At 46.3% G+C, this 12,840-nt stretch overlaps 1 protein-coding gene and 3 non-coding genes across 8 annotated transcripts in view; 3 read left to right on the top strand and 1 right to left on the bottom strand.

Moving 5' to 3' along the window:
* LOC123746682 (echinoderm microtubule-associated protein-like 5) overlaps positions 1–12,840 on the bottom strand; it is an 88,035-nt gene that overhangs the window by 37,325 nt on the left and 37,870 nt on the right. For all 5 annotated transcript variants that reach the window (XM_069316765.1, XM_069316767.1, XM_069316768.1 and 2 more), the window contains 4 exons: positions 11,998–12,194; positions 6,165–6,302; positions 5,320–5,425; positions 601–751 (listed from right to left, as the gene is read on the bottom strand). In XM_069316765.1, coding sequence (XP_069172866.1) covers positions 601–751; positions 5,320–5,425; positions 6,165–6,302; positions 11,998–12,194 — 592 coding nt within the window. The remainder of the gene's footprint in view (positions 1–600; positions 752–5,319; positions 5,426–6,164; positions 6,303–11,997; positions 12,195–12,840) is intronic.
* On the top strand, positions 1,038–1,110 carry TRNAK-UUU (transfer RNA lysine (anticodon UUU)). Its single transcript has one exon. It is a non-coding gene; the product is annotated as a tRNA-Lys (tRNA).
* Positions 2,302–2,374, top strand: TRNAK-UUU (transfer RNA lysine (anticodon UUU)). Its single transcript has one exon. It is a non-coding gene; the product is annotated as a tRNA-Lys (tRNA).
* TRNAK-UUU (transfer RNA lysine (anticodon UUU)) lies at positions 3,596–3,668 on the top strand. Its single transcript has one exon. It is a non-coding gene; the product is annotated as a tRNA-Lys (tRNA).

The raw sequence follows: 12,840 nt of genomic DNA, 5'->3' as shown, positions 1-12,840 counted from the left end.
GGTTAGGAGGTGTTAAAACTTGTTCCAACGTTGTACCAACGTCGTCGTTTCGCTGTGTGTTTGGCGGGCTTCTATCTGCAAAACCACAAGATGAAACCAGGAAAGGCCAGAGTGAGGCCGTAAGACTGGTCCCAGAACTGAGCGGATTGAAGAACGAGGAAATACTGAGAAAACTGTATCTTACTACATTATGTAAGAGACAAGAAAGGGGAGACATGATTATGACATATAGGATTCTAAATGGTATTGATCAAGTAGATAAAGACGAAATGTTTCATAGGTGCAACAGCAGAACAAGAGGGGACGGATGGAAGCTAAAGACAAGTCAGTCATAAGTCATAACTTACTTACAACTTAAGTCATAAGTCATATGGCCATAAGACAACACTGTTTAGTCTTAAGCGGATAGTGAGTGCATGTTATGAACCAGAGGAGAAAGTACTGTAGATGAGGCTAATATTATAAATAAGTTTAAGATACGACTGATATGTAGAGTCGACATATACATTATTAAATTTGTACAAGAAATATTTCACGGTAATTATTTGTATATACATACCTTCTTAACGCTATATTAGTTTTTGCACTGAAGTTACTAACTTTGAACATGGAAGATAAGTCTCTCTCCTGCGCCGGAGTTGAGCTGAAGGTAGGCGGAGTCTGTCGACCAGTCGAGGTGTGTGATGAAGGAGGAGGCGCCCTTCAGCACCTGGCACCTCTCGTACCCGGCGTCCGCCTTGTAGATGTCCACCTGTTGTAAGGTAACACTTCACTAACCTCACTCAAGCTGCACCTCAGACATAATAACACATCACACATACCCCACTCAAGGTGCACCTGAGATAAGACAACACATCGCACACCCCACACAAGGAGCACCAGAGACAAGATAACACATGACATATACCACAATTACTAATTGACAGTTGAGAGGCGGGACCAAAGAGCCAAAGCTCAACCCCCGCAAGCACAAATAGGCGAGTACACTCATTGAGCACCTGAGACAAGATAACACATCACACACACCCCCATCAAGCGCCCGGATAGCTCAGTCGGTAGAGCATTAGGCTTTTAACCTAAGGGTCCAGGGTTCGAGTCCCTGTTCGGGCTACATATTTAATGGCTAAGGAACTGAAAACGTCCCTGCTGGAAAACAAAAGAGTAAGGGGAGACATGATAACCACCTACAATATTCTCAGGGAAATAAACAGGGTGGACAAAGAAACTAACACTGGTGGTACGCGAACAAGGGGGGACAAGTGGAGTACCCAAATGAGCCACAGGGACGTTAGAAATATATTTTTTCAGTGTCAGAGTAGTTAACAGGTGGAATGCATTAGGCAGTGATGTGGTGGAGGCTGACTCCATACACAGTTTCAAGTGTAGATATGATAGAGCCCAATAGGCTCAGGAACCTGTACACCTGTTGATTGACAGTTGAGAGGCGGGACCAGAGAGCCAAAGCTCAACTCCCACCCCAAGCACAACTAGGTGAGTACTCAAAGTGTATCTGAGACAAGATAACACATCAGTAACCCCCACACAAGGTGCACCCGAGACAAGGTGCAACTGAGACAAGATAACATACCCCACTCAAAGTGCACCTGAGAAGATAACGTCAATAACCCAATCCAAGGTCCATCTGAAACATGATAACACATTAATAACCCAATCCAAGGTCCACCTAAGACAATAAATTTTTATTCAGGAAGAGTACATACATAGTTGATTTGCAAACAATGTTTGATTTATATATAGAGCTAGTACACACAATACCTAAAGCCACTAATACGCATAGCGATTTGGGCAAGGTGTGGGGAAAAACCCCACTTAGACTAAAATATAATAGTAATTGGGATTAGGTATAAATTGTGTTGAAAAAATGAATAAGAAAGAAGGGAAACATGACAGAAATCAGCAATTGTACAAGTTGGAGAAGAAACAGCATTGTTTAACAAAAGCAAGACATGGGTTGACATTTAGGGGTAAGGTAGGTTACATGGGAGTTAATTAGGTAGTACTTAGTTCTACTCCTTAACTGGTTGAGAGGGGTACAGCCTTTGACATGATTGGGGAGGTGATTCCACATTCTGGGTCCCTTGATTTGTAGAGCATTTCTAGTTTGGTTAAAGATCACATCATCAAGATTAACATATAACTAAATTCACTCATGGTGCACCTGAGACAAGATAACACATGACATAGCCCACTAAGGAACACCTGAGACAAGATAACACATGACATAGCCCACTCATTGAGCACCTGAGACAAGATAACACATGGCACATACCCCCGTCAAGCGCCCGGATAGCTCAGTCGGTAGAGCATTAGGCTTTTAACCTAAGGGTCCAGGGTTCGAGTCCCTGTTCGGGCTACATATTTAGTGGCTAAGGGAACTAGCTGCATGCAGCCCGTCCTCCAAACAAAGACCCAAAAGTGAATCCATGCACCTCCTGTTTATGAAATGTAGGAGGCTAACTCCATACACAGTTTCAAATGTAAATATGATAAAGCAAAATAGGCTCAGGAACCTGTACACCAGATGATTGACAGTTGAGAGGCAGGACCAAAGAGCCAAAGCTCATGAAAGTACATGAATGAAAAACGGTTTACACACGACTCGACTAATAACGTTCGAACACTTCCGGAACAAGTGCTTCACTGACCAACTTTCTTTGAACCACAACGCTGTAAATGCTTCACCCACGTACTACAAATACAAATAATCGCTAACAGAACCTAAACACCTAACCTTTGTCTATATATGCACACTATGCTAATATACTATAATATCAATTTATATCTGAGAATGTTCCCGTTTTGAATGAACAGCATGAAAAAAATTATGAATGCGTTTGTGAGGTCGATCGCTGCATGGAATGGACTTGAGTAGAGAACGGGTTGGTGAGCTGAAACTCACGTCCCTGCTGGAAAACAGAAGAGTAAGGTGAGACATGATAACCACCTACAAAATTCTCAGGGGAATAGACAGGGTGAACAAAGACAAACTCTCTACCACGGGTAGAACATGGACACAGGTTGAAAAGTAGTACCCAAATGAGCCACAGAGACATTAGAAAGAACTTTTTCAGTGTCAGTAGTTAACAAATGGAATGCATGAGGCAGTGATGTGGTAGAGGCCGACTCCATACACAGTTTCAAAAGTAAATATGATATAGCCCAATAGGCTTAGGAACCTGTACACTAGTTGATTGACAGTTGAGAGGCGGGACCAGAGAGCCAAAGCTCAACCCCCCACCCCAAGCACAACTAGGTGAGTACTCAAAGTGTACTTGAGATAAGATAACACCAATAACCCCACGCAAGGTGCACCTGAGACAAGATAACATACCCCACACAAGGTGCACCTGAGAAGATAACATAACCCACACAAGGTGCACCTGAGACAAGATAACATACCCCACACAAGGTGCACCCGAGACAAGATAACATCAATAACCCCACTTAAGGTGCACCTGACAAAAGATAACACATCACTAACTTCACTCATGTTGCACCCGAGACATTTTAACATCACACACCCCACACAAGGAGCACTTGAGACAAGATAACACATCACACAACCCCATCAAGCGCCCGGATAGCTCAGTCGGTAGAGCATTAGGCTTTTAACCTAAGGGTCCAGGGTTCGAGTCCCTGTTCGGGCTACATATTTAGTGGCTAAGGGAGCTGAACCTCACGTCCCTGCTGGAAGACAGAAGAGTAAGGGGAGACATAACCACCTGCAAGATTCTCAGGGAAATAGACAGGGTGGACAAAAACTATCACGTGAGGAACACGGACACAGGTGGAAACTTATGACAATTGACCCAATTGAGCCACTGGGACATTACAAGCAATTTTTTCTTAGTGTCAGAGTAGTTAACAGATGGAATGCATTAGGCAGTGATGTGGTGGAGGCTGACTCCATACACAGTTTCAAGTGTAGATATGAGAGAGCCCAATAGGCTCAGGAACCTGTACACCAGTTGATTGACGGTTGAGAGGTGAGACCAAGAGCAAGTACAACTCGGCGAATACAACTAGGTGAGTACTCAGTGTATCTGAGACAAGGTACACTTTGATTACTCACCTAGTACTCACCTAGTACTACACAAGGTGCGGTTATTATCTCTTGGCACCTCTTGGGGGGAGCCGGTCGGCCGAGCGGACAGCACGCTGGATTTGTGATCCTGTGGTCCTGGGTTCGATCCCAGGCGCCGGCGAGAAATAATGGGCAGAATTTCTTTCACCCTATGCCCCTGTTACCTAGCAGTAAAATAGGTACCTGGGTGTTAGTCAGCTGTCACGGGCTGCTTCCTGGGGGAAGCCGGTCGGCCGAGCGGACAGCACGCTGGACTTGTGATCCTGTGGTCCTGGGTTCGATCCCAGGCGCCGGCGAGAAACAATGGGCAGAGTTTCTTTCACCCTATGTCCCTGTTACCTAGCAGTAAAATAGGTACCTGGGTGTTAGTCAGCTGTCACGGGCTGCTTCCTGGGGGTGGAGGCCTGGTCGAGGACCGGGCCGCGGGGACACTAAAGCCCCGAAATCATCTCAAGATAACCTCTCTTGTCCAAGCTTATCACTTTCTTGTCATAATTATTGACATTTCTCTCCAATCTTGATTCACCTTGATAAACTGCTGCTCTACAACCTCAGCCTACAACCCGAACCTGTGACCTGAACCTACCTGAAACTGACCTGAGCCTACGAACTTAACTTACAACCTGAACCCCGAACCTACGACTTTAAAAAAAAAAGTCGTACACGTTGACTAAACCACACACTAGAAAGTGAAGGGACGACGACGTTTCGGTCCATCCTGAACCATTCTCAAGTCTAACAATCGACTTGAGAATGGTCCAGGACGGACCGAAACGTCGTCGTCCCTTCACTTTCTACCCTGGAAACACAAACCGAAACTGTCTCTATTTTCCGCTTGTTACAACTTGTAATAAAGTTGTTACATCTTGGCTTAACGTGTTTATGACGTATTAGAACGTTGTTACAACTTGATATATTGGTTGTTATAACTGGTTAGGAGGTGTTAAAACTTGTTCGATCGTTGTACCAACGTCGTAGTTTCGGTGTGTGTTTGGCGGGTAGTGTGTCGTCTGGTCAACATATTTTTCAGCCACGTTGTGACTCCTCGTCTGCAAGTCGTACCAGGAATACCCAACCAAACCATAAGAGACTACCTTGAGGTGCTTCCGGGGCTTAGTGTCCCCGCGGCCCGGTCGTCGACCAGGCCTCCCAGGCAATTGGTGGTTTCATCACTTGTCAGCTTTGAGTGTCTTATAGAGACGACTGAGACTTACAAAGTTATCATTAGAAGCAACAGCGAGGAAGAGGCCACTGGGCGAATACTTGAGGTCACTCCGCTGCTCCTGGCGGTCACTCACGCTATGCTTCACCTCCAGCTCTCTTTCACGTCCATTCAATTAACCACAATATGAAATGAAGAAAGTGCACATTAAAATCACAAGAACGTGATGTTTTATGAGAAAATATTGAAGATGTGGAATTGGTTCAGTCCCACTGTTTGGCCCCGAGAAGAAAATGGCTGGTGTGGTCTTCATAAAAAGCAGGGACAAAATTGAGGCAAGAAGCAAGCAGAGACAGTGATTTAATGCACTCGGGTAACTGTCCTGGAGGAAATCAAGGGAAGAAATAGCCTAAGCTACTCTATCCTTTTGAGACGTACGTACTTTTCTCAATAAACTTACTTGAACTGGAGGAAGTTGAGTAAGCTCTCACCCTTCACGGCACTCGTGTACCCTGATACTAAACAACAATTAACACGTAGTACCTGTCACTCATTTTGGTACTTGGTTACCAACTGTGTTTACTTAGATCAAGTCCGGCGGCTGTATCCAGCTTTGTTGTGTGTTCATAGTGTCCAAGACCTCACTCTGCCTGGAGGAGGATGACCTATACAAGGACTCGCTCTGCCTGGAGGAGGATGAAGTATGGAAGGACTCACTCTGCCTGGACTAGGATGACCTACATAAGGACTCACTCTGCCTGGACGAGGATGACGTATATAAGGACTCACTCTGCCTGGACGAGGATGACGTATATAAGGACTCACTCTGCCTGGAGGAGGATGAAGTATGGAAGGACTCACTCTGCCTGGAGGAGGATGAAGTATGGAAGGACTCACTCTGCCTGGAGGATGACAAAGGTGCCCTGCATCAGGCCCACTGCCACAAACAGACCATCTGGACTAAAGGCCGCTGCTCGCCCCGCATGTTCCAGCACAGTGGTCGCCATTGGCCGCCTCTCCTCCAAGTCCCACAGTCTGCGAAAGATATTTGTATTAATTCCTGCAAACATGTGACGATAAGGAAATATCAGGTCTGCGTCTATGACAATTTTACATATTTGTAGAATCTGGTGTTTATACTATTTAAATGTTATAGCTATGACTTTTTTTTGAGATATATACAAGAGTTGTTACATTCTTGTAGAGCCACTAGTACGCGTAGCGTTTCGGGCAGGTCCCTGGAATACGATCCCCGCCGCGAAGAATCGCTTTTACAACCAAGTACACATTTTACTGTTGAGTTAAACAGAGGCTACAGTTAAGGATTTGCGCCCAGTAAATCCTCCCCCGGCCAGGATACGAACCCATGACAAAGCGCTCGCGGAACGCCAGGCGAGTGTCTTACCACTACACCACGAAGACTATTCTCTGGCTGCCACGAATTTACACGAATAAAGCTTCGTGAGTTTTGTCTGGAAATATCGCGATTCTTGTTTACATTGGTTAAACACACACAATGCCTTATTCGCTTGTTAATGTACGAGGATCGGCACTCTGATTTGATTGATTGTTGTCGCCGAAGGCGGCTAGTTTATTGTGCACCCCATACTCTTCCTGTGAGCGGTAGCGCAAAAGGCATTACAGAGGGCACAAAAGGTCTTTATCAGACCTCATCTTAGATAATTACAAACAATTTCATCTATCCTTCACACCTTATAGTTACAATGTCAGCTAGTTAGAGAAAGTGCTATTTCAGGAGCTATATCCACTCAAAGCGAGGGGTATCGATCCGGCCTCTCACCTAATATGTCGCATGCTTTTCGTAATCTACAATCCGTTAAACGTATGCTGTATTAGTCAAAAGTCTAGTATCGTAATACTAGCGTTTTCTCTGCATCGGTTACTTTGTTGTTGTTTTACGAACAACGTTTAAGTTTATCGTTTAAGTTTATCGTTTAAGTTTATCATGCCCGAAACGCTTTGCGTAATAGTGGCTTTAGGCATTGTATGTACTAGCTCTACCTATAAGTCAAACAATCCTTGTAAATATTTATTGTATGTATGTACCTTACCTAAATAAAATTGTATTGTATTGTATTATTGTATTGTATTATTGTATTGTTTTAGATATAGCTACTCAGAACGAAATGTCCATGTAGCACGGGCTATGGTGAGCCCGTAATCGGTTACTTGCTACTTGCTTGGGTTCGTAGTCTTACCACTACGCCACGGAGACGTTTAATAAATCAAGTCCCAGCATGACAAAAGCTGGGAAGAGCATGCTGGGGCCCTACTCAGCCTGTGGACGAGTTCACAGGCTGGGGCCCTACTCAGCCTGTGGACGAGTTCACAGGCTGGGGCCCTACTCAGCCTGTGGACGAGTTCACAGGCTGGGGCCCTACTCAGCCTGTGGACGAGTTCACAGGCTGGGGCCCTACTCAGCCTGTGGACGAGTTCACAGGCTGGGGCCCTACTCAGCCTGTGGACGAGTTCACAGGCTGGGGCCCTACTCAGCCTGTGGACGAGTTCACAGCCCCAAAGAAATGTGATTACTCATGTCGATTGATTGATTAAGCCACCCAAAAGGTGGCACGGGCATGAATAGCCCATAAGTGTTGGCCCTTTGGAGCCATTACCAGTATCGTCAGCTGATACTGGAGATCTGTGGAGGTGCGACTGCACCCTACGGAGAGGTCGTGACCTCTCGTACTCATGTCGGTGCAGTATACCTGTACTGTGGTCCAAGTCTGTATGTTAACAAGTAGACGTGCTCAGCTGCAGGACAGGCCATAGCCATGCTTGGTCACATCTAGAAGTGGTCAGTTCTATGGCTGTACGGGCAGCCTACTCACAGATTGTAAAGGTCCAATATGAGAGCAATAGCCTCATGCTGGTGAGTCTGGTGCAACATAAGGTAAGAGGGGGGGGCCTCGTAGCCTGGTGGATAGTGCTCAGGACTCTTAATTCTGTGGCGCGGGTTCGATTCCCGCACGAGGCAGAAACAAAAGGGCAAAGTTTCTTTCACCCTAAATGCCCCTGTTACCTAGCAGTAAATAGGTACCTGGGAGTTAGTCAGCTGTCACGGGCTGCTTCCTGGGGGTGGAGGCCTGGTCGAGGACCGGGCCGCGGGGACACTAGAAAAAGCCCCGAAATCATCAAGATAACCTCAAGATAAGAAGGTAATTATCAAAAGAAGGCACCAAACCGGGAAGGTTATGTAGCACCATCAAAGAGCGAAATAATCAGAGGGCGCTAAATCTCACCAAGAATGCCAATACGAGAACAAAAACGCACAAGGCGAACGATATCCGATTCACCTAGAATTCTATGGAGGGACAAGTGACCGCGAGGGATGGTCGGAAAGCAAGACACACGCTCGTCCTGGAAGTCAGGACATTCAACAAGAATGTGCACAACTGTAAGAGGGACAACGCAATTTGGACAATAAGGAGCAGGGCGGCGCTCCATTAAGTGACCGTGGGTTAAGCGAGTATGGCCAACCCGCAGCCGTGCCAAAGCAGTTTCCCACCGCCGTTTACGGTGGTAGGAGGGCGGCCACTGGGGGGGACACTACGTTTGTGGTGCAATATAAGTGTACTAGCCTCATGCTGACAAGAGTGGGAGCGGCAAGATGCAGACGACGTGCTTGGAGAATAGTACAATACATACTAGTACACCATAGTACACACCATACACCATAGAATAGTACGCCAGTTATATTGTGGAAGTCTCTCTCACAGGATACAACCCGCCCCTGATTCAGGATTAATGTTAACACCTTGTAGCGAGTAGATTATCCCAATAATATTCTCGCTCCAAATGCATTGTTAATATTCCTGTCAACCTTTGGAGATGAATGAGGTGAGGTGTTGCCCGAGCATATAAGCAGCAGAATAGCAAACATTAACCAGAGTTTACTTTCAAGTGTGGTCTAGAGCAGACACTTGCGAGATACTGTACCGACGCTCAGTGCGCTCAACTCACACCAAAGTATCACCTGTGTACTTCTGTATATTCGACCAAATATATATATAGTATCTTAGTGTCTGTGTTTATTTGTCACCATACTTTACGTAACAATAGAACCGTTACAACCTACACAGATCACACTAACGTGATGCATCAAATGAACAAATCCTCAAGGGCAAATCCACTGCACACAGATGTCACAGCTCGTATAAGACTTGGCTACAAGTATCTCTGGCAGTTCGGCTTGTATAGGGATCTAGATGAAGTAAGTGTGGACAAAGACAGGGACACACACTCGAACACTATATCTTGGATTGTAGTAAAATTGAGTCATTTAGAGATAAATCTAAGCTCTCACTGTATGATATGGCAACCTATCTTATTACCATGGATAAATTACCTGAAATCCTTGCACTGTATCCATATTTCGCTTCCAGTAGATAAACGACATATGAGATTAAGAAACAAATAGTGTATTGTGAAGACTAATAATAAACGAAGCTACCCTATGACTATGCAGGCGATGAGTCACAATAACGTGGCTGAAGTATGTTGACCAGACCACACACAATCGACTTGAGAATGGTCCAGGACGGACCGAAACGTCGTCGTCCCTTCAATTTCTAGTGTGTGGTCTGGTCAAATACCCTATGACTATCTCCATTGGTCAAACTATTATGTACCGTATTAGCGATAAGACCTACCATTAATGTATGACGACTTACTGTAAATATATAGCTCTTGAAATAGCACTTTCTCTGTAACTAGCTGACATTGTAACTATAAGGTGTGAAAGATAGATGAAATTGTTTATGTAATAATCTAAGATGAGGTCTGATATTGTGCCCTCTGTAATGCTTTTTGCGCTACCGCTCACAGGATGGGTATGAGGTGCACAATAAACTACCGCTCACAGGATGGGTATGAGGTGCACAATAAACTAGCCGCCATCGCCGGCAACAAACAAACTCCCTTAACCAGTTGTGACCGGTTAGTTGACCGAGACAGCTCCCTCCCTCTCCCCCCCGTCCCCCTCCCACTCTCCCACTCTCCCTCCCTCCCTCTCCCCCGTCCCCCTCTCCCCTTCTCCCTCCCCCCCGTCCCCCTCTCTCCCCCTCTCCCTCTCTGCTAAGTGGACCTTGTTAAGTCCAATTGGATTCCTGTTCTTGACAATTGTACACCAACACCTCAACTTATTGTCAACTTGTGTACAACGCTTGATACTCTGTTTAATAATAATATTGAATAAATCAATAGGAGCTCTACGGGCTCACCATAGCCCGTGCTACTTGGAACTGCTTGTTCCAAGTAGCGAATCTTTAACAACAACAACAATAGGAGCTGTGACGAGGGCTCGAACCGATGTGCTGGGTATTCCCAGGCGTGCTCTAGCCCACTGCGTCATGACATGGTAAAAAAAATGCAACCTGAATATTTCAATATTCAATATATGAATTGATTATTTAATTAATATATCATGATAATTTGAGTTCTGTCATAATAATATTATTAATGATTATTCAGGTAAAAGTTTATATACAAAATGAGTTACAAACAATGTTGGAGTTCTAGAGTTAGTATATACTATGCCTAAAGCCACTAATATAGGCCTCGCTTCTGTGCCAGGTAAGTCCACTACGGGCTCACCATAGACCGTGCTACTTGCCCCGCTCCTGTGCCAGGTAAGTCCACTACGGGCTCACCATAGCCCGTGCTACTTGCCCCGCTCCTGTGCCAGGTAAGTCCACTACGGGCTCACCATAGCCCGTGCTGCTTGCCCCGCTCCTGTGCCAGGTAAGTCCACTACGGGCTCACCATAGCCCGTGCTACTTGCCCCGCTCCTGTGCCAGGTAAGTCCACTACGGGCTCACCATAGCCCGTGCTACTTGCCCCGCTCCTGTGCCAGGTAAGTCCACTACGGGCTCACCATAGCCAGTGCTACTTGCCCCGCTCCTGTGCCAGGTAAGTCCACTACGGGCTCACCATAGCCCGTGCTACTTGCCCCGCTCCTGTGCCAGGTAAGTCCACTACGGGCTCACCATAGCCCGTGCTACTTGCCCCGCTCCTGTGCCAGGTAAGTCCACTACGGGTTCAGAGTAGCTGAATCTAACACATCAACACTAATACGTACAGCGTTTCGGGCATAATACTAAGCAACATGCACACGAGCATTATTAGCAGACATCATGAGCACTACTTACATCCATGCGCTGCTCTGTTTACCAACACTTAAGCAATTCGGATTCATAAAGCAGTTACGCAAGCACTTACGAACCAGTACATCTTTTCTCAATCTTTGGCGGCTTTGTTTACAATTATTAAACAGTTAATGAGCTCGGAAGCACCAGGAGGCTGTTTATAACAATAACAACAGTTGATTGGCAAGTTTTCATGCTTGTAAACTGTTTAATAAATGTAACCAAAGCCATCAAAGATCAAGGAAAGATGTACAGGTTCGTAAGTACTTGCGAAACTGCTTCGTGAATCTGACCCCAGGTTCGTAAGTACTTGCGTAACTGCTTCGTGAATATGGCCCCAGGTTCGTAAGTACTTGCGTAACTGCTTCGTGAATCTGGCCCCAGGTTCGTAAGTACTTGCGTAACTGCTTCGTGAATCTGGCCCCAGGTTCGTAAGTACTTGCGTAACTGCTTCGTGAATCTGGCCCCAGGTTCGCAAGTACTTGCGTAACTGCTTCGTGAATCTGGCCCCAGGTTCGTAAGTACTTGCGTAATTGCTTCGTGAATCTGGGCCCCGTACTAACCTGACAGTGCGGTCGTCTGAGGTGGTGACTGCTATGGGCAAGGTGGGATGCGTCGCCAAGCCCCACACCTCGCCTAGGCCGTGCCCCTGCACCTCGCACTCGCTCTCCTCTCTGGCAGCCGCCAAGCCGGGCTCCTGTCCTCCGTCACCCGGCAAGAACACTGTCCATACCTCGTTCCTCTCCGTCCCAACTATGACCTGCTGACAGAAACTTCCTCTAGACAGAGCAAGACAGACTTCCTCTAGTCTAGACAGAGCAAGGCAGACTTCCTCTAGTCTAGACAGAGCAAGGCAGACTTCCTCTAGTCTAGACAGAGCAAGGCAGACTTCCTCTAGTCTAGACAGAGCAAGGCAGACTTCCTCTAGTCTAGACAGAGCAAGGCAGACTTCCTCTAGTCTAGACAGAGCAAGGCAGACTTCCTCTAGTCTAGACAGAGCAAGGCAGACTTCCTCTAGTCTAGACAGAGCAAGGCAGACTTCCTCTAGTCTAGACAGAGCAAGGCAGACTTCCTCTAGTCTAGACAGAGCAAGGCAGACTTCCTCTAGTCTAGACAGAGCAAGGCAGACTTCCTCTAGTCTAGACAGAGCAAGGCAGACTTCCTCTAGTCTAGACAGAGCAAGGCAGACTTCCTCTAGTCTAGACAGAGCAAGGCAGACTTCCTCTAGTCTAGACAGAGCAAGGCAGACTTCCTCTAGTCTAGACAGAGCAAGGCAGACTTCCTCTAGTCTAGACAGAGCAAGGCAGACTTCCTCTAGTCTAGACAGAGCAAGGCAGACTTCCTCTAGTCTAGACAGAGCAAGGCAGACTTCCTCTAGTCTAGACAGAGCAAGGCAGACTTCCTCT

Source organism: Procambarus clarkii, chromosome 85 (assembly GCF_040958095.1).
Source record: "Procambarus clarkii isolate CNS0578487 chromosome 85, FALCON_Pclarkii_2.0, whole genome shotgun sequence".
In the NCBI taxonomy this organism is placed as follows: Eukaryota; Metazoa; Arthropoda; class Malacostraca; order Decapoda; family Cambaridae; genus Procambarus; species Procambarus clarkii.
The sequence above is the reverse complement of the archived record's forward strand: the minus strand, read 5'-3'. Positions and strand labels throughout refer to the sequence as shown.